General features: G+C 46.3%; 1 protein-coding gene across 4 annotated transcripts in view; it reads right to left on the bottom strand.

Moving 5' to 3' along the window:
- Positions 1-24,507, bottom strand: part of LOC133628549 (importin subunit beta-1-like) — a 28,470-nt gene extending 3,963 nt beyond the window's left edge. For 3 of the 4 annotated variants that reach the window (XM_062016884.1, XM_062016883.1, XM_062016882.1), the window contains exons 1-15: positions 24,285-24,507; positions 23,964-24,022; positions 20,855-21,037; positions 19,340-19,540; positions 17,632-17,784; positions 16,448-16,507; positions 16,027-16,116; positions 15,551-15,661; positions 13,898-13,999; positions 12,788-13,012; positions 10,644-10,835; positions 9,382-9,512; positions 7,035-7,182; positions 3,141-3,212; positions 1,080-1,224 (exon numbers count right to left, since the gene is read on the bottom strand). In XM_062016884.1, the coding sequence (XP_061872868.1) occupies positions 1,080-1,224; positions 3,141-3,212; positions 7,035-7,182; positions 9,382-9,512; positions 10,644-10,835; positions 12,788-13,012; positions 13,898-13,999; positions 15,551-15,661; positions 16,027-16,116; positions 16,448-16,507; positions 17,632-17,784; positions 19,340-19,540; positions 20,855-21,037; positions 23,964-24,022; positions 24,285-24,324 (1,912 nt within the window). In that variant the 5' untranslated portion in view covers positions 24,325-24,507. Of the gene's footprint in view, positions 1-1,079; positions 1,225-3,140; positions 3,213-7,034; positions 7,183-9,381; positions 9,513-10,643; positions 10,836-12,787; positions 13,013-13,897; positions 14,000-15,550; positions 15,662-16,026; positions 16,117-16,447; positions 16,508-17,631; positions 17,785-19,339; positions 19,541-20,854; positions 21,038-22,016; positions 22,102-23,963; positions 24,023-24,284 lie in introns of those variants that run through there. The other variant, XM_062016885.1, reaches the window with a different exon arrangement.
- Positions 24,508-25,399: the final 892 nt, after the last annotated feature.

Genomic DNA, 25,399 nt, shown 5'->3' with positions numbered 1-25,399 from the left:
GTCCTGTCTTCTCCAAGCCACTTGCATTCCCCCAAACCATGCACATAAGACTTATCTATTCCAAAGCAAACAGTCCTTCATCCTAAGAGGATACACACTTCCATCTTTACTTTCTGGTTAAGCTGTCAGTGGTCCCACTCAACTTCAAGTCATTTCTCAGCTTCCTCAGGCAATCCCATTCAACGTTCCCAAGAGCAGTCAGAGGAGATCTGCCAAACATCTGCTCTCCAAAACAAACTAGTAGTGTTGGAAGTGGCTACTCCAAAAAGCCAGAGCTCACTCTCTGCTGCACTTAGAAGATGCCCTGTGTTCTCTGGAAAATCAGGTAGGTACTTCTACCAGAAACAGGTCCTGTCACCTGTTCAGACCCTCACAGGCTGGCCAGGATAACGAAAGAGCCTCTCTAAAAACAAGGATCTCCCTGAAGGCTCATTCCAATTCATGTACAGCTCTTATAAAAGATAAGGCAGGAGCAGTTGGCAATGAGGTTACAGACAGACTTTCAACAGCACCTCAACTTTCACACTCACTTGACAGTAGAACATGCTCCCAGAGCTCCCGATGATGCCACAGCACTTGCCTCCTAAACCTGAACTGCAAAGCTCCAACAGTCTGGAATGCCACAACCCAAATCCTATTTTACTTCACCCACTCTCAATGCTGATCTCTGTCACTGTGATTTCTTTTAAAGAACAATGACTATAAATGTATCAGGGGTCACAGGTGGTGGCAAGACTGAGTCATTAAGATAACATTAAACCTGTGCTGCAGTAGCACAAAGAGATCAGGTTCGTATTGTGCTGGGCACTATACAAAGTAGCACAAGGGTTTTGCCCTTTTTTTTCTGGCAAAATTTACATCAGTTACATTATTAATAGAAAACAAGTCATTCATTCACACACAGAGTCTCAGCTTCACAGATAGATGTGGCGAGGTGTGTGTGGTCAAAACATCACCTCAAGCAAAATCCAGAACTAATGACATTTTTCACCATATAGTCAAAAAGAGAAGGACAAACCAGTTCTGTGACAGCTCTGCCTTCTCCTGAACCCAATCCTGTCCTGCAGCCCAACACTGACCTTCTACCAGGGTGCTAACAGCCATCAAGGCATCCTCCTGCACGCCCCCTGAGCCTGCTGTGCTCTGGAACATTCTCAGCAGAGATGCCATCACCACATCGGAGATCTGCAAAGCATCCTGGTGCTGGACCTTCCGAAGGACATTCTGGGTGGGAAAAGAGACAAAGACTGTAATTGCTTCCATCACTGTGAGGCTGGATCATGCCTATCTGTCCCTTCTGCCAGCTCCCAACACTTCATGACTACATAGGGCTGCTAAAAAGGAAGAGCTGCTGTTTGAACTCTGTCATTGCAAAAAATCTGCTTTGTCAGTGTGAGTGCAGAGCCCCATTCGTTATAGCTGCATTCCATTTTCCAGATACAAAACAAGCTGAATTTACCTTTTCTGCTGTATAGGCTGTTCTCTGGGCTTTCCATTTGTAAGCTGGCATTAAGTGTGACCAGCTCAAATTTGGCCCTAGTAAAACATCAATCAAGCCCTTTTCCATCACAGCAATGCGACCCCCATCTCTTGCTGCCAAGTGTTGTTGCACGTAAGCTTTGCTTCTGAACCACAGAATTAAACCTCAGAAATGTTGGTTGTTTGACTATGACACAAAGCAAGTCCTTGCTGCTAACTGCAGACAAACCTCTCCTACCCAGGATGCACAGAGAATAAATTAACACACAACCAATACAAAATGCATTTACAGGAACATGTTCAGCACTGAGGTGTGTGAAAAGGAGGCTGATTTCTGGAGAGAAGAGTCAACTTTACTCCTAAGCAGAGCAGGCTGGCAAGCACACACATGCTCTAGGTCACCCAGCACAAGGCCAAGGAAAGACCAAGGTGAACACCTGAACTCAACCTACACTAAACTCCCCCTGTATCCCCCTACTGTCCCTCTCAGCATGTGAATCATAGGACACAGCTCTGATGTATCCACATTTCAAATAAATCTGCATCTCTCATGAAAAGGGAAAGACTGACTCCTCAAACTGCAGAGGACAAAAAGTATTTCAAGTCCATGTCTTCAAACTGAGTCACTCCAAAGGGATTGACTTTGACTCTCCAAATAATTGGTCTTGATTTTCTCATGCCCTTTAAATGTTAATAAATGTTTCATAATTACATTTCCAACAAAAGAGAAAAGGTGTGTAACTACTCAATGCTCAAAAAAAAAAAAAAACCAAGTTATCCCTACTGATCTTTAATATCTGCTGCAACTTCTGTAAGTACTTAAGGTTCAGATTCTGGCACAGTGAAGAAACACTTTTACAAATTAAAACTAGCAGTTTCATTCCACTTGTACTACACTTCCCACAGGTAGGTGTCCTGAAGGCAATCAGTGATCACACTCTGCTGAAAGGAGAGGTTCCAGATACTGAAGTCCCTCCCTGCATTAAGTCCACTGTTAAGGACAGATTATTCTACCTACCCCTTACTTGAAGGATTACCCTAAAAACCGGGGAGTGAAAATAATAGCTAATGCTTTTGAAAGAGAGGATGCAGTTAATGACTTCTCAAGAACATCCTTCCTGCAGTGCACACAGAAAAGCTTCAACATCAAATACCATGAATTTCAGAACGATGATCTGAGAATCTCCTGAGCACGTTTTTTGGGGAAAAGAAGTATCTGTTTTCAGTGGCCTTTGTAGGAGTAAGGAACTGAAACATGCTCCTACTCCGAGTCACATGGGCTGTTCATTACCAGACATTTAATTTCAAGGACACCGAGTGCATTTTAATTAGTGCCATTTTAAACAAGAACACCAACCACAAGAGGTAGATGAACAAATTAAAGGCATTGTGGAGCAAACCTAAGAGCCAATCTAAAAGCATACACAATCTTTAACATGCTGTACACAGTGTTCCTTATTCATATTACCCTAAGATTTTCAAACCATACTCTACTGAAGCCTTCTGAACCTTGTATCACCTCCCACATGTCAGCTGGGATGCCAAGTCCCATTTCCTCATTCAGATTCCATTAACAGGATCAAGTCTGCATCCTCAAGGGCACAGAAATGTCTCCAAAACTCCCTCTTCCCCATAACCACAAACACAGGAAACAAACTTACCTGTAGGGTGGCACAAAGAAGAGACTGAAGGTCATTAAACTGGATTCTATCAGAAGTGCTCTGGATATGAGACTGAAAAAAGAATACATTCCCACGTGAGAAGCCTGCATGACAGCCCATGCAAACCCAGCAGATTTTGACAGCACTACATGCTGCAGAGATTAAATTTTAAATGTTTCTGCAAATTTAAGACAAGAGGTATTGTTCAGAAGCTTAAGATACCAACCTATCTACACAAAAATAAAACCACATTATGGTACTGAACCATAGAACAGTAGGGTTGGAAGGGACCTTTAGAGAATGTCCAGTCTAACTCCTCTGCCAAAGCAGGTCCACCTAGATCAGGTTGCACAGGAACATGTCCAGGCTGGTTTTGAAAACCTCCAGAGAAGGAACTTCCACATCCTCCCTGGGCAGCCTGTTCCACTGCTGTCACTCTCACAGGAAAATAGTTTTTTCATATATTTAAATGGAACTTTGTGTTCCAGCTTCATCCCATTACCCCTTGTCCTGTTGCTAGATATCATAAAAAAAACCAACAGATGCCCCCATCTCCTGACACCCACCATTTAGATACTTGTAAATTTAGATACTTGTAAACATTAATGATATCTCCCCTCAGCCTCCTCCAGACTAAACAGCCCCAGTTCCCGCAGCCTTTCCACGTATGAAAGATGTTCCGGTCCCTTGATCATCTTGGTGGCCCTGTGCTGGACTCTCTCCAGACGTTCTCTGTCCCTCTTGAGCTGGGGACCCCAGAACTGGACACAGGACTACAGATGAGGCCTCACCAGGGCAGAGTAGAGGGGGAGAAGAACCTCCTTCAACCTGCTGCCCACACTCTTCTTAATGCTCTCACCAAGATGCCATTGGCCTTCTTGGCCATAAGGGCACATTGCTGGCTCATGTTCATGTCAAACAGGACTCCCAGGTCTCTCTGCAGAGCTGCTCTCCAGCAGGTCAATCCCCAGCCTGTCCTGGTGCAGGGGGTTGTTCCTTCCCAGATGCAGGACTCTGCACTTGTCCTTGTTGAACCTCATGAGGTTCCTCTCTGCCCAACTCTCAAGCTGTTCAAGATCCTGCTGAATGGCAGCACAGCCTTCTGGGGAATCAGCCAGTCCTCCCAGTTTGGTGCCATCAGGGAACTTGCTGAGGATACACTCTGTCCCCTCATCCAGGTGGTTGATGAAGATGTTGAACAAGACTGGCCCCAGAATCAATCCCTGTGGAACTCCACTGGCCACAGGCCTCCAACTCAAGTCTGTGCCATTGATCACCACCCTCTGGGCTCTGTCATTCAGCCAGCTCTCCATCCACCTCACTGTCCACTCATCCAAGCCACAATGTCTGAGCTTTCTGATGAGGATGTTGTGGGAGACAGTGTCAAAAGCCTTGCTGAAGTCAAGATAGATGACATCTGCTGCTCTCCCCTCATCTATCCAGCCGGTTATGCACTTATAGAAGGCATCAGGTTGGTCAAACAGGATTTCCCCTTGGTGAAGCCATGTTGACTCCCCCTGATAACCATCTTATTCTTCATATGTTCAGTGATAACATTCAGGATGAGCTGTTCCCTCACCTTTCCATGGATGGAGGTGATGCTGACGGGCCTGTAGTTTCCTGGGTCATCCTTCCTGCCCTTTTTGAAGGCTGGAGTGACATTGGCCTTTCTCCAGTCCTCAGGCACCTTGCCTGTCCTCCATGATTGTTCAAAAATGATGGAGAGAGGCTTAGCAATCACATCAGTCAGCTCCCTCAGCACTCTAGGATGCATCCCATCAGGACCCATTGACTTATGAGCCTTAAGCTTGGCCAACAAGTCTTTAACCTCTTCCACCCAGGGCAAGTCCTCTGCTGTTCTGGCCATCCTGTTATCCTTGCTGGACTGGGCTTCCTGAGGGCCAGCCTTGGCTGTAAAGACTGAAGCAAAGAAGGCATTCGGTAGTTCGGCCTTCTCTGCATCCTGTCACCAGGGCACCCTCTGTGTTCAGCAGCAGGCCCACATTCCCCCTCATCTTCCTTTTGCTGCTGATGTAAAAGAAAACAAGAAGGGTTTTTTCAGGTACTTTACTTGTCAGTTTTAATTCCAAAAGGGCTTTGGCCTTCCTGGTTTGGTCCCTGCATACCCTGGCGACGTTCCTATACTTTTCCCAAGCAGCCAGACCCTTTTTCCACCTTACACAGATTTCTCTCTTCTCTTTGAGTAGATCCAGTGGTTCTTTTTTCATCCATGTAGGCCTCTTGCCTCTTCTTCTTGATTTTCTAATTGTGGAGGACACATTGATCCTGGGCTTGGAGGAAGTGGTGCTTGAAGACTGACCAGCTCTCATTGGCACTTCTACCTTCTAGAATCATATCCCATGAGATCCCTTCAAGCAGGTCTTTGAAGAGGCCAAAGTAACTTCACCTGAAATCTGGGGTTGGAACCCAGCTCAGTGCCTTGCTTCTTCCACACTTGATCTTGGAACTTTATCATCTTATGGTCACTAGTCAAGGTTGCCTCCAATCTTCACATCCCCAACCAAACCCTCCTTATTTGTTAGCACCAGGTCCAGCAGCACACCCCTCCTTGTTGGTTTCCCAACCACCTGTGACAAGTTGCCATCAACTTTCTGTAGTAACCTCCTGGACTGTGCATGCTTGGCTGTATGGCTTTGCCAGCAAATATCAGGGTGGTTGAAGTCCCCAAATGAGGGCCAGGAATTGGGATTGAGACAGCTCTCTGCTGTTCATATAAGGCCTCATCCACATCCTCCTCCTGATCAGGTGGCCTGTAGTAAACTCCCACAACAGTATCACCTACCTTACCCTGCCCCTTAATTTTCACCCATAAGCACTCAACCTGCCCCTCATCCCCACCCAGGCACAGTTCAGTACACATTAATTGCTCCCTCACATAGAGAGCAACTCCACCTCCTCACCTTGTCAGTCTGTCTTTCCTGAACAATCCACAGTCCTCCATGGCTGTGCTCCAGTCATGGCAGCTGTCCCACCATGTCTCTGTGACCACAATGAGGTCATAGCCCTGCATCTGCACCCACATCTGCAGTTCCTCCTGCTTATTCCCCAGGCTGTGTGCATTGGTGTAGAGGCAGCGCAGGGGCTTACTCAAACACACAGGTTTCCCTGGGCGGGTGCAGGAGGATCCTCCCCAATTTGATACTCCCTCAGGGTGGTCAGTCTTCTGCATCTCAGTACAGTGTGCAGATGAGAGGCACTTATTGCTAGACATGATAGCTTGTTCTTTGTCATTTCTCCCTCCATCTCCTAAGTCCTTCAGTTTAAAGCTCTCATGATGAAGTTGGTTAGCCTATTCCCAAACATTCCAGTGCCCTTACAAGATACGTGTATTCTGTCCTGTCCTATCAAGTTATAGTCCCCAGACAAAGATCTGTTGTTATAAAAATTGAAACCTTCCCGCTGGCATCAGCCTCTCAGCCAGGAGTTAACTTATATAATTTTTGCATTAGTGACTTCCCCTTTTCCCCGGCGAACAGGATGGAAGAGAAAATAACTTGTGCCCCCCTACCCTTCACTTGTTCCCCCAGGGTTTTAAAATCCTGCTTGAGTTTGGTAATGTCATGTTTCATTACATCAGTCATACCCACATGGAAGAGGAGTAGGGGATAGTAGCCTGTGTCCCTGACAAGTTGTAGCACTCTCTCAGCCATGTCTGGGATCTTGGCTCCCAGCAGGCAGCACACCTCTCATGACTCATTCGATCAACAGATGGATCTCTTTGTGCCTCTTAACAATGAGTCATATATAGCATACACAGTCAGCAACAAAACTCATTTTTCTGCCCCAGAAGCTACAGCACAACAGCAACATTGCACCAACATATTTCCTTCAAGCCCTGACCCTAAGGAGAGTCTAGAACTCGGGTTTACCCACCTCCATCTGCAGCACTTGCTGAAGTCGTTCCATGATGACCAGAGTTGTCTTCTGGACAGCAGGGTAACAGTCCTTGGCACTGTTTTTCACTATTTCCATCAGAGATTCATATGCAGAACTCCTCAAGTTATTCTGGTGTCCATCAGGCCTGTAACAGAAGGAATACATTTGTGGTACTCAGGCTTGCTTAGAAACAGACTTTTTAAATTCGCTATTAATAATGACTTCCAGTATCTTCAGTCACTAGCAGCAAGTATAGGAACAGAAAAAACCTCAAACCCACATCTTCGAGTGCTGTTACCCTGCCTAAGAAGAAGATGGTCTCAAGAGGTGAGCAGCATACATTACTACCTTTTGAATATCCCTCTCAGACTTTATTTAGGGTGTTAAATTTGAACTAAAGATGGCTGAGATCTATGCTAAGATGACTGATGGGCTCCAGGGCCTTGAGCTTGACACTTACATACAAACCAGAAGCATAATTAGACAGGAAGAGCTTAAACTTTGAACTGTTCAGACAGCAACACCATTTCAGGAGGAGTCCTGTAGCAAAAGGATTGAACTCGGAGCTGTCAAGATTTATGTGAACTTCTAGGCAGAACATGACTTCAGCATTATCCTTTTTTTGGCATCTGCAGAACTGAGAAGAATTATTTTGCCTCCTCTATATATCTTTCAACGTATCTGTGAAGAGGGGAGCATCCAGCCTAAGTCCGCAACTCTTTGGGGAGTACCGTGTGCTAAGGATGTAACATAGCAGCAACAACCATGACATAAAACAATTACCATTAACATCAACTGTAGGACACACAGGTTCCTAATTATCTCTTGCTGCAATATTAATTATTCAGCAGCCTTGTAGCCATCATTGAGGAGTCTTTTGACCAATGTACAAAAATGCACAGACTTAAACTGTGCTGAGAGACTCCAGAATAAAACATAGAAGATGCACTCTTGGAGGAAAACCCAGTCTTACTAAAAACAAGATATGGACATAATACTGAGAAATTATTCTCTGTGAATAGCTCTGTTCATGGGAATTAGCATTCTATATTTCCCCTCTGATACCAAAAATTACAGTTCTGAGAAACACCATTCAGATCTAGGCTGCAAAAGAGAAAGGACCAACAGCCTGAACTAATAGAAAAAGCACCTTTGTAGACCTTGTAGTAGTTTTGCCTACTTTTAGATTTTGGTAGCGGGGGGGCTATAGAGATGGCTTCTTTAAACAAATATCTGCTAGAAGCTTCCCCTGTAGCTGACAGGGCTAATGCCAGTCAATTTCAAGATGTACCCACAGCTGATCCAGGTCTGGCCAATTAGTGACTGAGGTAACACCTCTGTGATTAACATATTTGAGAAGGGGAAGTTGTTTTACAGCTGATAAACTGCAGCAGGAACAGGAAGTGAGAATGTGAAAACATCTCTGCAAACACCAAGGTCAGTGCAGAAGGAGAGGGAGGAGGGTGCTTTAGGCACTGAAAGACTCCCCTATGACCTGTGGTGCAGCCCATGGTGAGGCAGCTGTGCCCCTGCAGTCCATGGAGGCCACCAGGGAGCAGAGATCCACTTGCAGCCCATGGAGGAGCCTACACCAGAGCAGGGGGATGCCTGAAGGAAGCTGTGACTCTATGGGAAGTTCACCTTGGAGTGAGTTCCTGGCAGGAGCTGGGAGCCCATAGGGAGAGAGTAGCCCACACCAGAGCAGGTTTGCTGTCAGGACTTGTGACCCTGTGAGGGACTCAGGCTGGAGCAGTCAGTACCTGAAGGACTATTCTCCTGGTGGATGACCCACATTGGGGCAGGGTGTGAGGAGCTGCCCCCATGTTGGAGCAGTTCGTGAGGAACTGTAGCCCATGGGAAGGGGCTTTTCCAAGGCTGGAAAAGTTCATGAGGGACTGTCTCCTGTGGGAGGGACCCCACAGTGTAGCAGTGGGAAGTGTGAGGAGGCCTCCCCCAAGAAGAAGCAGTGGCAAAGTCCATCTGTAACAAACTGACCGCAACTCCCATCTCCTGCACTGCTGGGGAGGAAGAAAGGAGAGTCTTGGGAAGAGGAGGGATGGGGGGCGGTGTTTTAAGATTTGGTTTTATTTCTCAATCTCCCTGCTCTGTTCTGATTTTTTATTAATAAGTCAAACTTTTTTCTCCCCAAGTTGAGTCTGTTTTGTCTGTGATGCTAATTGCTGAGTGATCTCCCTGTCTTTATCTCAACTCACAAACCTCTCATGATATTTCTCTCTCTCCCCTGTCCAGTTTAGGAGGGGGAGTGATATTACAACTTGGTGGGCACCTGACATCCAGCCAGGGCTAAACCACTACAAGCTTAAGGCAGGCAATTTAATGTTACCTATCCGCGGTCTCCAGAAGTTTCTGAACTATTAGCTCAAATGAAGAGGATAAGCAGTAGGTTGCTGGTTCTTCCTGATCATCAGCTACATCTGCAGCTTCATAGGCAGCTTCAGCAAGACTAGAGAAGGCCTGAAACACAGAACAGCCATTGCTGTTATTCAAATGAGTTTACCTTCAGAAGGCCAGAAACATGAATCTCAAGAGTTTACATTCTAACAAAGACCACAAAATGTGCTGGATTGACAGCTCCCTTCATGCCCAGCTAATCATAGTGAAAATTTCAAAGACTTTTAAGTAACATCAACACACAAGGCAGTCACATATCTGCACAGCACTGGTGGCTGTCAAGAATCAAATGGAATAAAAGCAGATTGCTCGAACCTTACAGTGTATTAAAAGATTCCACCCTGTATCCATCATCATCACAAGTTAAACCCTTGCTTTAGACAAGGCTGTGGACTGCGCCGAATCCTAATTTTAACTGCTCAGACAAGTAGATTAGAAGAGTTGAAAGCCTCCTCATTTTCATTTCCATCTAAAAACATATAGTAGTCATCTTCAGAAGACAAAAGCCACAGCTACATGGACTTTTGCCAGGACCAACACATCAGGGAAAACTTCCCTGCTGACTAGAAGTCTTCAAACTTCTGGAATACAAAGAGAACAAATTTTGTCATTTCTAAAACTTGATATTCGAGTTCAATTCTTGAGTAGCTCTCTTAAAAGGCAGTAAGACACATCCTCTTTGTGGTGAAAGAGGAGATATGCTACTTGATAGCAGACCTGCATCAAGACAACACCACAACTGAAATCAGCAAACAAAACCAAAGGACTGCGGTTTGCTAAGTGAACAAGCACATCTCACGCTCCTCAACTTAGCTCTGGAACCACTGCAGTCCAACTGCCCTCAAGAAAAAAGCTACATTCCAGCATGTCTTTTCTAAACAGCTCATGCCTGTTATCCAGGACAGTTTCCACAACATTTTTAAACAGAAATCAGCTTCCACACTCAGTGACTATTACATTTTTTTCCCCTTAATCTCTCTCCTTTTATTCTTTTCTACCAGAGCCAGAAGACAGGCATGGGGTAATTCACAATTAACAACAGTTGTGTGTACTAGATGACCAAGCAAGTCACATTGAAAACCACCAAAGTGTCTGAGCACACATATGTGTGTATCCACAGATATGAGTATGAGCTGCATTCCCCTTGTCAACAGAAACTTATCACGTACCCAACAAGCAAAGGGGCTGCCTTACCCAGCAGACATTGGAGGCTACTCTGGGCTCAGCACTCAGGCCCTCCATCAGACACTGCAGCAGCGGTGTGAGGTAAATGTCATTGATGGCAGCTTCAGGGAGCATCTCACAGATCCTGCCCACAGTCCAAGCAGTTGTGTCTCTAACCACAACACTGGGGTCCTTCATTAGTTCTATTAAAGTTGGCATTGCCTAGAAGACAATTGCAGGCAGGACAAAGTGTGATCATGTGCACTACACAGAAATGCAAAATTGGCTATTGTTTTAACATGCTTTCTACAAGTCAGTGACAAGTTGGAGAGGCAAGGACACTCTAGATCCAGTGAGGCTATTGCTCTCACATTTATGAATCAAAGGTCTTTTCTAGAGGGTACAGCTTGAGAACTGAAGCATATGGAATCAGGTATTCTGCAGTCCTGTGTAGTAGGCGAAAGGAGAGAGAAAGGAGAAACATCAGCTGCGTTATTGTCCACCGAAGATGATGCCTGGAGGAGTGGCAGAAATGAGAGCTGGAGGACGGAGGGTGGTGCGGATACAGGGGACCAAAAAAAAAAGGGGTGAAGAAAGTTTATAGAAAGCGGTTTGTATTTTAGACTTGATTAATGCTGTAAGTAGTATTAGACATGCAACCTTGCAAAATAGAGCTGCTATAGATTTCTCCTTTTAGCACAAGTGTAATAAAAAAAAAACCACAGCTGACAAAGTTTTCAGTATATTTTTTTTTTTCAGTTTACCAGGCATGAATTGCTCAAAAAGGGAGAATTGTGGAGGAATTTCTGTGTGAAAGATGCCATGGCCTGGTAACAGTGAACAACCCATGCTTTGAGAACTAACGTGTGGATTGTCCTTGAGCTGCTCTCAACTGTGAGAAAAGAAGAAGAAAGAATGCCTACATGATAACAAGCTCCAGCAAGGCAGAGGCTGAAGCAGTATGTGAAACCGCAAGGCTTATCGCAGAAAGCGCAGCTGGCTTTTAGAGAAAGGACCAGTTAGAAGTAGTGTAAACATGCCAGCTTTGCTGCTGATTATAAAACTCTGATGCTTGTTATTTTGCTGTGAGGGTGATGGAGCAGTGGAGCAGGCTGCCCGGAGAGGGGTTGTGAAGCCTGTTCCCTTGGAGGTCATCAGGACCTGGCTGGATATGCTCCTGTGTGGCCTGGTCTGGGTGAACCTGCTTCTACTAAGGGGGAGTTGGACTGGTTGATCTCTAGGGGTCCCTTCCAATCCCTAACATTCTAATAGTCTATGATTCAGTGACCAGTGGGGGCAGATATGAATGGGCTCCCCTCAAAACAAAGGTTGTGAAGGAGGTGCCACATGATTAGGCACTGGCTAGCTGTGTCCTAGGATGTCCTGCACAAATCAAACTGACAATGGGTCTTGTTACACCTCCCATGTGACACAAGATTCTGTCGAACCTGGCAGATCAAATTGGTTACACAGTATCCCTCACAACAGCCAGGGATAGGCAATTGTTGAACGCGCTCACACTACAGCTCAACCATCTTAGGGAGGGGGAGAGCATGGGAAGCTCAGATGCTTGGGTCGAGGGTATGCTTGTGTACTATTGGTGAGATTGGACAGTGAAGTGGAACACGACCAGCACCTGTTTATATCTTCCCGCAACCGGCTCAGCTAGCACATGTGCTGGGCAGACACGTTATGTATCAGCCCCTGCCACAGGATGCTGGAGTCATCGAGCTTAGGGAGGGGGAGATGTGGTAGGCATCCGGAAGATCTCGGGTTGTAACGTGAGAGGTGGAAGGTACAGAAGAGGTGGGCATGGGGTGGAGGGAGAGGAGGTGCTGGTGGTAGCAGATAAAGGCACATGGTGTAAACAAGGGGTTGGAATAAAGTATCATCCATGCTGAGTGTGTGGTGATCCTTGTCGCCTCAGCGGGGGTGGGCTGAGTGATCCATGCGGGAGGCTTGGTGGTGTTGCTGGTAGCGGCAACAGTCCTGCATGTCTCTGAATCAGAGCCACATAACCCACCTATGCACCCTGAGCCTATCAACTCTCTAACAGTGGTTAAAAAGGTGGCATTGGCAACCTTTGGCTTTTCACCTGATTAATATGCAAAGCAGACATCCTTCTCTAAATAAATCAGAAAGTTTTTGCTCCAAGAAAACACAATGACTCTTACCTGTATGACCAGTGGTTTGAGCTGGTTAGGCTCTGGTCCTTCTAAAATGCACCCAAAAGCCATCACAGCTGCATCTCTGTACCGCCAATCTGGATTCTTAATGTGTTCTTTAATGAAGGGCAGCACATGAGGAACGATGTCATCTTCACAGCAGGTCGCCAGGAGCATGAGGCAGACTCCTGCTGCTTTGCAGGGGTTCCAGTCATCATCATCATCATTTTCATCCTGGGAAGAAGACAGCACCCCCTGGTCAGTCTGGGAGGAAATACCCCTCACTGCTCATGGGCAGGATTCACTGCAGGCAGCACTGCTTTATTAGCAGGTGTTATATTTAGATATTAATTCCACTTGAGTGGAAGGCTGCAAGCTCTTTACTGACACACTGACAGTAGTCTCATACATCTTCCAAACTGCTTCTCTTATCTAGGATAAGATTTTTGTTCCTTTGTTACATGTCATCACCTGAGTGGCCCCACTGTACCAGTTAAATAGCTTCTTCCCCGACTGTTTGCTCAGTCAATTGCCAGATTCCTTTGAAGCTGTGTACCTGCTACTCTCTTATCTGTTTTATCTTTCCTGTTTTAACAAGCCCTTTAGAACCTCCTGCAACTTAAATTTCTGCATCCAAGTAGACAGCAATACAAAAAACAAACAGGGAAACAGTTCCCTGGATTGATTAAGAGCAGCAGGCATTTTCCCAGCTCATGGCAAGGCAAATGAACTCTGTTCTGTATGGCTTAATTAACAGTTTTATTTTATAATTGGACCTGCTGCAGCAAGGGACTGTGAAACAGTCCAAACAGTCCCAGTGGAGTGCTTAATAGGTACTGAATAAACATGGACTTCACAGTTCAAAAATCATTCAGAGTGGTGCATGATGCCTCATCACAGACCAGGGACTGCCACTACAGGTGCTCTGAACAAGGAAATCTAAAACCAACCCCAGGGGACCTAAAGCACCCTTGGGATCAAGTATACCAACAAGTTAAGGAAGCAACAACCACTGACAACTTGGCCCTCTGTGCAACAACAGCATCACTGTCCCAGGACATTAAAGCAGGTGTGGTACATTTTTTTTTTATGACATGCAGCAGGGATTTTGCAACTCACCTGTTTTGTTAACGTTTGTGTTAGAATTGGAACCAGATACTGTAGTGCTCCCTTTGCATAAAATTTGCTAGTGTGCTCTGGAGGCCTTCCTTGCTCTGCTGCCTAGAGAAAAAAAAAGGTTACAAAATGATTCTCAAGTGGCTATACAGACATGACTTAAGAACTCCAGTAGATGCAAACTCTCGTTTACACACTTTCCCCGCCTTCCTAACACAAACTTTATGTTACTGTAACACAGAGGCACCTCAAAGACAGTCTGCACCCCTTCCAGTTAAATATTCAGCAAGTTTGATTTCCTGTTCCACACACATAGAGGGCCCCTCCTCACATAATACAAATAGAAATATTTTCAGTTTGCATTTATGTATAGTTAACAAGTGACTCCAAGCAGAAGCAGCAAAAAACTAAACCTCTGTGCTGCTGACTGTCCTTTTCCCCTTGCTTTTTGGGGCATTAAACAAATATATATTTAGCTGCTTTTAAAGATGGATGTGATTCATCTAGAGCCCTTCAAAGTTTAAGCTATTATTGATCTCTACTGCTAATTTATGCAAACAGCATCTGCATGCAGAACAATACTCCAAATTCATCTCCAGTCACATCCATTGTGAGAAATAACAACTACTTTCATTCCATCCCATAATTTTACACTTAACTCACAAATAATGTATTTAGAGTGTGATCAGTCTTTTTGTGCACTGGGGTAGGACTAAGTCCCTCATGCCTGTAACAGACCCCAAAAATCTTGCAGGTCAGTGTAACAGAGTCCACTAGGACTTCCAGACTGCAGGTAATTGAAAGAAACACTCTCTTTTCAATGTGGTACATCTATCTCAATTCAAGATGCCATATTAATGAAGCAACAGCTCAAAGACCTTCATGGTACTGAGAATTTTCTGGTATTGTACTGTGCTTAGTCTATATGGCTAACATGCATTGAGGTTGATGTTACTGGAGTAGTTTGAGTAGACTTGGGAACACTGAAAATATATCAGGTAGCTGTCACATAGCGTTTGCAGAAAACTAACACTTTTACGTCACAGTGTGTTCCCATCAAACCTGTCAGAGAATCTTTATCTCAAGCAGTTTCAAGTCCCAGTCAGGCTGGCATTAAAACCATTTTGTTCACATAAAAAGGCAGTTCATCCTAATGTAATCTAGTAAGCAGAAGAGGTTATATATCCAAGATAAACTAAGAACTTTACATTAGGCTACAAAATGACCCAAAAAGTTATTAAAGGGGAGTCCAAATGGCAACCTCTGTACAAGTCTAGTGAAGCTTGTGGCTGTTTCCCTCAAGCAGCAGAATAAATTCACCACAGCAGAGCCCTGGGTAAGGCAGCTGCTGGTACCCAAGCTGGCAGCTTAACACTAAGCTGGGCACCACAAGGCCCGTGGCTGATGTCTGCAGTACCCGTAACACCCAGAGTCAGCCAGTCTCATGGGCTCTTGTGCAGCCTCAAGTCTCAGCTTCTGACACAGACATGCATCACGTTGCATCAGAGTGGTGCATGATGTCTCATCATGGACCTAGGGCTGCTGCACCATCCTGCTCTGGAGGACAGGAAGACTGTTGGGTGCAGCTCAGAGACCTGAGGTCAGTGTTCCCAAACGGATGATCATGGGTACTTGCTGCTTCCCTCATGAGCTCACCTCAGATGCCTCTATAGCCAGGTCCATCTCTTCATCACAGACATTTGACCAGAACTCTATCCCCTGTAGAGCCACCTCATCTATGTCACTCTTCATTGCTTCAATAGTTATCTTCAGAAATGGGCAAAAAAGGAGAGGAGAGAAAGATGTTTTAGCAGGTTATTTCTCCTGAAATACACACCCCAGCTTTCAGTCAGCTTGTATGAGTTTCGAGATTGCCTGAAATTGGATGTCACATCAGAGTTACTGCTCTTGAAAGCAATCTCCTGGTTTGGAAGTTGATCAGCCATCAGCACCTCAGGAGGACTGAAACATCTAGTGTTGGTTCTATGGATTTTGCTAAGAGAGGGACTCACAGCATGCAGTTACAGCTAAGGAAAACCAAATCAGGAACCTAGGAAAACTTCTCCTCTTGGATTAGGACAAAGAAATAGGGGAAGATCAGACAACTATATACGAGAAAGCCAGGTACTCACAGCAAAAAGCGCAGGACCCATGTAGGTCTCCATATACTGATAATAAAGGGACATGATCTTCACCAAATTCTGTAAGGCAGCCACTCGTACCTGTCAAAGCAGAAAATGGATCAAAGGCATGACCTTTCCAAGTGCTTTGACAACCAAGCACAGCTGTAGCCTACCCCGGATTAAGTCATCCAGCCTTTCTGTTGAAGTCTGCCCCATCCCTAATAAGCTCTTTCACAAGCAGCAACTTGACTCCTCCTAGCAGTTTATTGCTTATTACTTCTAGCATAAAATCCATTTTAAGTTCATACATGTGCAGAGATCATTTAACAGAACACTGTTTACTTCATCTAACACTTTCCAATTGTTTGTTGATGCTAACCAGCTCTCCCAGAAAAGCACAGTGACAAATCAAGCATTTAATTTCACTCACCCTTGTATCTGGACACTGTGTTGCTTCACAGACAACTTGCATAATAAAGTGCCTTTCAGACTAAAAGAAGAAATAAAAGAACGTCAGAACTGCTTTACAAAAGCATTAAAGTCTTTGCAAGTCTTCTTATGGAAGATGTATTTTGAGTCTGGACTTAATAAAATCATTAAATCTAAAAATCGAGAAATAGGAGTGATTATTATTTGCTGCAGTATTTTAAATAATTCCTTCCCCAAAACAGGAATCCCAAGCTTCCATTTTTAAAAGTGCTTACCAGGCTGTCCAAAAGAGAAAGACAGAGGAGAACCAAAGAAACTATGTTTTTGTGGGGTTTTTTTTTTGTTATTGTTATGGTGGAGTTTTTTGGGGGGGAGGGAGAATCAAGAAATTCCTGCTGTTTCGTGAACTCTCTCGGCAATTGCTTCAAGGAACCTCAAAATTCATTCAGGACATAAATGCCTTGAGGGGCAGTACCTGGATACTTGCATTTTAGTGGGAACAGGCATATGCCCGGGCTATGTACAGTACTGAAGCCCAACAGAAATATACTCTGAACAGATCATGCACCTCCCATCTCAGATTCTGAAAGACTCTTAGTTGATCCCCATCAATATCCACTGAATAGCTGATGAGGGAAAGTTTTCATTAAAAGATCTTCAATGATAATTCCATCTTCCCCATATTCTCCTTGGTAGAAACCTAGAGGATAGACTTAATCCAAGAAGGAAACAAACAAAACAAAAGTCAACAGATTTGTTCTGAAAAGACTCTCATTATGAGGTCCCTGTTCTGAAGACTCTTGCAGGCCTTCCTCCTCCAACAATGTTCAGAAGCAAAGTTAAATCTGGATTGCTGCCACAATTTGAAAAAAATAGTGCTGATTCAAGCAAGTAGAGGTTGATTAGGAAGCAGAGCAGCTAATAGGCTGAACTCTAAGGTCAGTTCAAATGTATCCCCTCCCCAAAAAAAAGTCACTGATGTTTCCTTTCCATGGATGAATCTCTGAAGATTTCAAGAGTAATTCTGCATTACAACACACACATACCGGATTTAAAGAAGTGAATCCAAGTCTCAGTTGCAACAAAATTATGTATCAAAATTCAGTGTGGTGCATGATTTCTCATAATAGACCATGGATTTAGCCCTTGCATTTTAGGCCAAAGGATTGTTTTCCCCCCCCTCACCTCTTTGTCAAAGTTTTCTTTGGTGAATTCCAAAGAGTTCAGGAGTGCATTAGTAGCTGCTAGTTTCACATTGTTGCTGGGCTCTTCCTTTCTCATTCCCTGGATGATGGCTGTCAGGATCTCATTGGATTTGTCCTGAAGTTGTTCTGTATCCTAAAAGAAGTGTTGACATGTAATTTGTCAGTTGAAAAGTTTTCTCCATATTTTAGAGTAGCCTCTAAGTTTGATCCTGAAGCAGAAGTTTTAAGGCCAAGGAGCCCTTTGTTCACTGGGAGGACCAGAATGGGGGATACAACAAATTCACACACCATTATATCTTCATAGCTTCTGAGACAGGGAAGACTGAACTGAACACAAATACTCTAGATGTTCAAGTAAAAAATGCCAAATAAACACCACTGTTTCAAATAAGAGGCCAACAAGCTCCAGACTACTTGACTACATTCAATTATCAAGTTAAACTGACTGGTTTCCAATTCCTTTATATTCTGGGCAGAGGTCTACACCAGCACTTGTAGACGAGATGTTCATTGGTGAAGCTGCTAACGGCAGAAGCCGCAACTGCTGGGAACAACCCACCCCAGAGAAGTTCATTAAGGACTGTGTCCTGGGGGAGGAACCCGTGTTGGAGCAGGGGAAGAATGCCAGGAGTCGTCCTCATTTGAGAGGACAGAAGCAGCAGAGCCCACCTGAGAGACTGACCACATTCCCCACTCCCTGCCCCCCTGAGCCGTTGAGGGGGGAGGAGGTAGAGATATCTGGAGCAGTGAGCTGGGCCTGGGAAGAAAGGAGGGATGGGGGAGGGAGATCTTAAAGTGATAGTTGTCATTTTCTCATCATCCTACTCCCTTTTTGCTTTTGTTCCATTCTGTTTCTTTTAGGCAGCAGAATAAACTTTCCTCTCTCAGTCAAGTACTGGAGTCTGTTTTGCCCAGAACCATAATTAGCAGCGAGCCCTCCCTGCCCTTGTCTCAATTCACAACAACCTTGCTTATCTTTAAACTCCCATCTCACTGAGGCCTCCACCATCCTAACGAGGGTGGGGGTGAATGGGGGCACCGAGCGAGAGACTGTTGTGGTGCTGCTGTGCTAAACCATGACATCTTTACAGCCCCTTCTCTCTTACCAGAAAAGGCTATCATGTCAAACCATGACAGTGGGTCAGATAGCACACAGTGTTTTTACAAGCAATTCACATCAGACACTGGATGTGACAAGTCATGATACTGCAAACTACACTGATAAAACCAGGAGACCTTTCATAGAAAGCACCTCAAGAAAATATTCTTGCTAGTGCCTCAAAGAATCCTAAATAAAGGGACTCCTCACACAAGATGAGGGTAATTGCTGGGATTCCCCAACAGAGAGGACTCAAAACACTTCTCACTCATCTGTAACACTTCACAAGTGGACATTCAGCTGAAGGTTTGTGAGAGTATCCCACATCACATGATCACAACAACATACAGACTTAAATCTGCACCTCAGGAGAGATGACCTGGATTTGTGCTGCAAAAGCAGGTCAGACCTTCAGACACCATCCTAGCATGTTCACTGCCTATCGTTCTGTCAGCAGAGACACCCTCCATTATGGCATTATGGCCTGGTAGATACAGATGCAAGAGTGGAAAGGCTGGAGGAGAAAGGTGCTGAGAAAAGGCTGGGCCAGCACCTCAAACACTCACGATAACACTCTAAATATACTCACGATATCCTGACAGATGTATCCAATGGCCTCCAATGTTGACTCTTTCATGTGCTCTGTGCTGTGTTGATTTGTAACATTTGCTACCAACTGGGGAATGAGTTCTGGCCACTGGTTCATGGGGATCTCTGCACATGCGATGCCAGCCACACACTGAGAGGCTGAGCTGGGCCTGTACGTTTCTGTACCCAACGTCTGCAAAACCTGGGGGGAGACATGAGCAGGAGATGGTTGGATGTCAGTGACCAAAGAGAGATGGGCACTGGCTTCCTGACAAAGTCTTCCAAACACATCCTTTCCCCCAAGGAAGGGGTTTGCTTGCTTTGCTTTCTCCCCCTGCAAAGGAGGCCAAACACTGTTTGAAATTACCTCGGCCATGGCTGCCCCTTTCAGGAATTGAGGCACAGTTGTGTGATTACACAGATGTCTACCACATCCTTTAAGCCCCACACATGATGCTACATGCAGGGACACACACGATGACTCACCAAACAATTCCTCCCCATTTCTGTTCTAAAGCAAAATTGCAAAAGCTTAAACAAATTGTGGTCTAAAAAATTCCCTCCTGTTCCCCTCAACACCAGACTGGTTATGCCAAGATAATCTGAATGGAACTGAATAATTTTCTTTGGGTTTAATTGCAATCAGAATGTTTTGGTTTGTTAAATGACAATCACTTTTTTTAGAAAAATCCAGAGAGAAGCTGCATTTGTTTTGGCATTTGCCAGTTATACCTCTTCATTCTCCATAGAGACACTTTAATATTATTTCTAATGTTATTTGAGAGAAAATAGTAATAAACTGATTTTAGTAGCTTCAGTATTCAACCTGACAGCTCCTTTTAACAGCTTACACTCCTCTTTAGCTACCATCAATGTAAACAGAAGACTAAAGTTGTATCAGCTTCTCTGACCCAACCTTATCCTGCTCTATAGGGATTCTACCACCACAAAACCATTATAATAAAGCGCACAGTCAACCATCAGCCAAGAAACACTAAGCCACTAGTTCTGCCATTGCAAGTCCTGAACTTCAGCTATTAAAGAGCACAGGAATCCTCAGACAAATTCCCCACCCAAATGAAACTTAAAGAAGAGAATTTTCTATACAAAACTTGTAAATTTTCAACCATATTCCACCCTTAAAATTTTCTAGGCCTGGACTCTAAAGCAGTTGAGGAAGCCTTTCAAATATGAGAAAAAGCAAACATCAACCCACTTGCCATCACACAGTGGAGCAGCCATGTCCATTAGCTCTCGCAATCACACAAGAATATTCAGAGGCTCCTTGTAAAAGTATTTAGAGGCATGAATTTAAAAGTAGTTTTGGTTTTTCATCCTAAAACTTCTACAGATTAAATAGGCAGATTAAAAAGCACCAAGTACGTGCAGATGACATTGCTTGTCTCACAAAAGGGAGCAGCCAGTCAATGGAAGACTCCTTGAGTGGAAAAGGACAGACACAACATCACTAATCCCTGGAAACAACAGGCAGAGAACCAAAAGTCACAAGACTTACGTAGTTCTTGACTTCCCTGCGGGCATTGGCATCAATGGCAAGCCATCTCTGTTGGTACTGGGCCTTGATGTCGGGGTCCTTGGAGGTGAGGGAGTTCTTGATCTGCAGGCCAGCTGCCACGCGGGCCACTTGGCTGTTTCCAGGGTTTGCCAGCACTTTGGACAATTCCACCAGGAAGGTCGGCTGGGGAGAGAGAGAGAGGTGCTCAGCACCCATCCTGCCCATCTCTCCTCACCAACACAGAAGGGAAAAAGACCCCTGTCACACAGAAGTGAGCCCATGAAGCTCCTGCTCTACCAGGCTGACAGCAAAATGGTTGTCTATCCTGAGATTACAGGCATTAAACTCCTAATTAGAATTGCTAGAAAACAACATAAGTTGGCATTGACTTTGCTGGATTTCTTTTAGCTCCTCTGAGAGACCATTACCTTCCATGCTCCTGCCTGCTTTAAGTATCCCTTTAAATAAACTACTCAGGTCATGTGCCGAGATACGTATTTTTTCTGGATAGATATAAAACATGGCCAAGAGTAACTCTCTGCTACTTATTTCCTTGCTTCAAGGCAAGCATCCAATCTATAATCTAACATATGAATTGTTACACCATGAAAGCAGACACTCCTCTGGCACATCACAAATAGGTTTGTGAGATTACAAACTTCCTTCTCTGCAATCAAAGCTGCACAAACAGACATGAAAATTACCAGTACTCCCCTCCAAAACCACATATGTATGAGAGAAAAATACCTGACATCCATGTCACTTGCTTTTGGTGAGAGCTAGTGAGAAATGCCCCCGTGTTTCAGTTCTTTCCTGATTTGACAGCTTTACACTTCAGAAACTTCCACTGCGTACAAGGTACAGCTGAAGTTTCAGCAGTAAAGCTTTTTCTTCTTTTACTGGCCCTGCATTTTGCCTACTCAAAAAACCTTTCTAGGAAATAGTGGAAACAGCTGCAGTGTGTTCAAAAACTGTTTCACACCAAGCAGGAATGTGGCTTCCCTGAAAATAACTTAACATCCAGTTACACGTAACCCATTTCCATCATCTCTGTTAGAGAACTTAAGGCACGTACAGAGATTCTAGGGCACCAAAAAATAGATGTTTTAAAAACTAACTCTACTTTCACAAGTCTAACAGAAACATCAGTTAGGTCCAGTACCTTGGACTTCCCACATTCAGTGACCAAGCATGGCTCTTCAATTTCAGTTGGATTATCCAGTACCATTCAACATTAAAAGGACATTCTGTGGGACAACATAAGCTGATGATCGTTAAGTCATTAGGAACAGGCTGAAATTTTAATGCAAGAGGCAAAACCCAACAACTAAACCACTTCCCAACCATCAAGATTGCTCACATTCCATACACTGACTTCATGAAAAGCCAAGGGCCATAGGACAAAATAAAAGCATTGCTGCCATCTTTGAGAAGAAAAACTGTCAAGAAGCATCCTTGGATTTCTCACATGTAAATTAGCAAAAAGAAGAAAAGAAAGTTTATTTTCATGGAGCTTTAAGAATAATTCTAGCTAAAAATCAGAAACATTACATTAAGACTTCCAGACTTGAGACTCCGAGGAAATGCAGACGCATACAATCTCAGCTCTCACGTCTGCAGAGGTGCCAATGAAAAAAATCTCATAAAAGGGCCTAAATTAACTACAGGGAAGAGGAGGAGGGGACAGGGAAGAACAAGCTGCTGTGAGGGTACATCTCCACTACCAAACTAGGAGATCCAGCTCTGGGTCCTTGTCTGCAGCCCCATGGATTCTACCCCTACCAATCTCATCCCCTTCCCTCTCATTGAGTTGGCCAGAGCTCTTCCCACTCAGCCTGAACTGCAATGGAAACAGCCCTCAATCCCACATCCTTACCCTCCTGTGAAGCCCAGCCACGAGCCACCCTTCACAGCCTACATGAAGCTCCTCAGCCTCTGTCCTTGCCAAGGCTGGACTGTCCACATCCCCATCCCACATCCATGCACAAGTTTTTAGAACCAGCAGACGCTCTACTTCCTCTGTTCACTGCCTCGCCCTGGCTCTCCCAAGGCAGCAACAATTATCAATGAAACCTTGAAGAATTAGCATCTCTCTCAGCTGTTTTAAAAGCCTCTCAGGAGCTGCTCAAGCACATCACTTTGAAATGCTTCAGGTACTGCAGCCCAGAAGGCTTCAGTCTAAGTGGGGAAGATCCTAAGACTCAACAAACAGCAATTCAGGCAATTTTCACTTGAACCTGACATTTAGTGCAAATGCCACATCAATTCTGATGCCATGGGACATCACACACACCTTAAAATGAAACAACAAAAACAAAAACTCTGTCAGTTTCCTAGTTTGCAGCAGCGGGAATTGGTGCATGTAACTGCTTAAAAAATCCAGGCTGCCCGTTTTGCTAGCAATGATAGTGTGCATATGATGGCTATGTCAGGACCCAGCAGTCCTACTCCAGGAGGGCCTGGTCCTGGTCCCACCCTAGCCCTTCCCCTCCCAGGGCTGCCAGCAGCTGCAGCACTGCACTTTGAGTAAGAAAAAATCCTCCTCAGCTGCCAACAAATTCAACTTCCCCACACCGCCCCCACCCAACATATAGGCTTTGTTGGATTTCTTTACACTGTCTTTTTTTTTTTTTTTTTTTAAATCACGGTCACAGGGAGAAGTCCAGGCCCAGTTACCCTGTAGAAGCCCCTGGCTTCACTTGAGATGAAGCCACAGGCCCCTGACCTCCCTCCCCAGGAGGTGAAGAGGGCTCGAGGGCTGCCCCGATGCTCCCATTTCGCCGCCGCCTGCCTAGTGTGGACAAGGAGGAGCGGGACAGGTGTCGGTGTCCGGAGGTCGGTGGGGCCGGGCGGCGCCCAGGGCAGTGATGGCCGCGGCCGCACATGGCCCAGGGCCGCTCCCACAGCCGGCGCGGCCCCCTCGCCCGGCACCGCACTCCCATTGGCTGGCAAAGGAGAAGGACGCACTGCTATTGGCTGTGCGCAGCGGCCAGGCGCGGGGAGGGGAGGCTGCGTTCCATGGCGGTTCAGCCTGGCCAGGCGTGGCGTGGGGGGAAGAGGAACGCCCGCCACCGGTCCCGGCCCGTCCCCGCCGCCCCCGTGCACTCACCAGGTTCTCGATAGCCGCCTGCTCCAGGAACTTCTGCGCCGCCTCGAGCTCGGAGCGGTCTAGGGGGGAGGGGGAGTAAAACGGAGGGAAACATGCATCAGTCAGGGGGCACGCAGGGCCCAACCCCTCGGCCGCCGCCGGCGGACGAAGCCCCTTCCCCCGCTTCCACCCCCGGCCCGGCCGCCCCGCCGTCGCCACCCATGCCCTCCCTGCGCCAGAGCCGCCGCCTCGGCCGCCCCAGGAGCTGCGCGGCCTCCGCCCCACCCGACTCCCATAGGCCTATCCCTGCTGCCCTCTCTCAGGTTGCCGCCAGCAGCCTACCCGGCGAGACCGTCTTCTGGAGGATAGTGATGAGCTCCATGGCGGCGGCGTGGCGGCTCGGGAAGGGGGGGGGGGGGGGGGGGGGAGGGGGGGGAAGAGGACCAGCACCAGAGGAGAGGGAAGGGGAAGCAAGCCAGAGCCTGCCCCACAAACACGGCCAAGGAAAGGTCCGGGGCGGCGACGCCTGCTGCTGCAGGCAGCGGAGGGAGAAAAGGTCCGTGGGGCGGAAGGAGGGGGAGGGGGGGGGGGGGTGCGCGCGCGCGCACAGGGAGTGGGGCGGGGGCGGAGGGAATGGCAGTGGTCGGAGGAGTGCAACTATTGGCTGGCAAGAGGGAAGTAAGAGCTGGAGCGGGGTTTCCGGCGGCGAACGCGCCAATGGGCGGTGCCGGGGAAAGGCGGCCACGTGGGACTGCGCCGCGAGCAGGCCCTGGCCCTGTGGTAGCTCCCAGGGCCCCCCGCCCCGGCAACTGTGGGGACGGGAGCCTTCTATGGTCCCGGAGGGAGCCCTGGGAGGAAACTGGCCTTCGCCTTAATGCTCAGAGTTTAACGCTGCGCCGTGTAAAGAGGATGAGGGGAGGGAGGGCAGAACCGCGCCGGAACAGGTGCCCCAGAGGAACCGGCACTGCCAGACGCGGGTCAGTGCTGCAGAGAAGTACAGCCGCAGGTGCAGACTGTAGGGTGGCGGCAGCGTACTGGGCCCGATTTATGCGCACCCCAGGGGACCCCCGCTCCTGCCACCATCAGTGGATCCTGTCTGTCTACACCCGGGGCTCGGGGGTGTTCCCCTGCACTACAGTCTGGCCCAACCCAACGGAGACAGGGGAAGGCCGGTCCCGAAGCCCTAGGCTGCAAGATGTTAAGAGGGGAAAAGAAAGAAAAATTAATACCTGGAAAAAATGGCAGGACAAGGGTGTGGCTGAATAATTAAAGGCAGGTGGAGGCAGTCTGTGTGACTTGAAGGGCTCTGGCTTGCTCACCGGGAGAGAGCAATTAGTAACACAATCAGGCTGCAGTGTGGGAATAAATAAATACAAAGGCCAGAGGGAGAAAATGTTATCTGGTGAGCCAGCTCTGAGCCCTCTCCTCCTGCAGTCATGAGTCCCTGCTGCCACAGG

Source organism: Colius striatus, chromosome W (assembly GCF_028858725.1).
Source record: "Colius striatus isolate bColStr4 chromosome W, bColStr4.1.hap1, whole genome shotgun sequence".
NCBI lineage: Eukaryota > Metazoa > Chordata > Aves > Coliiformes > Coliidae > Colius > Colius striatus.
The sequence above is the reverse complement of the archived record's forward strand: the minus strand, read 5'-3'. Positions and strand labels throughout refer to the sequence as shown.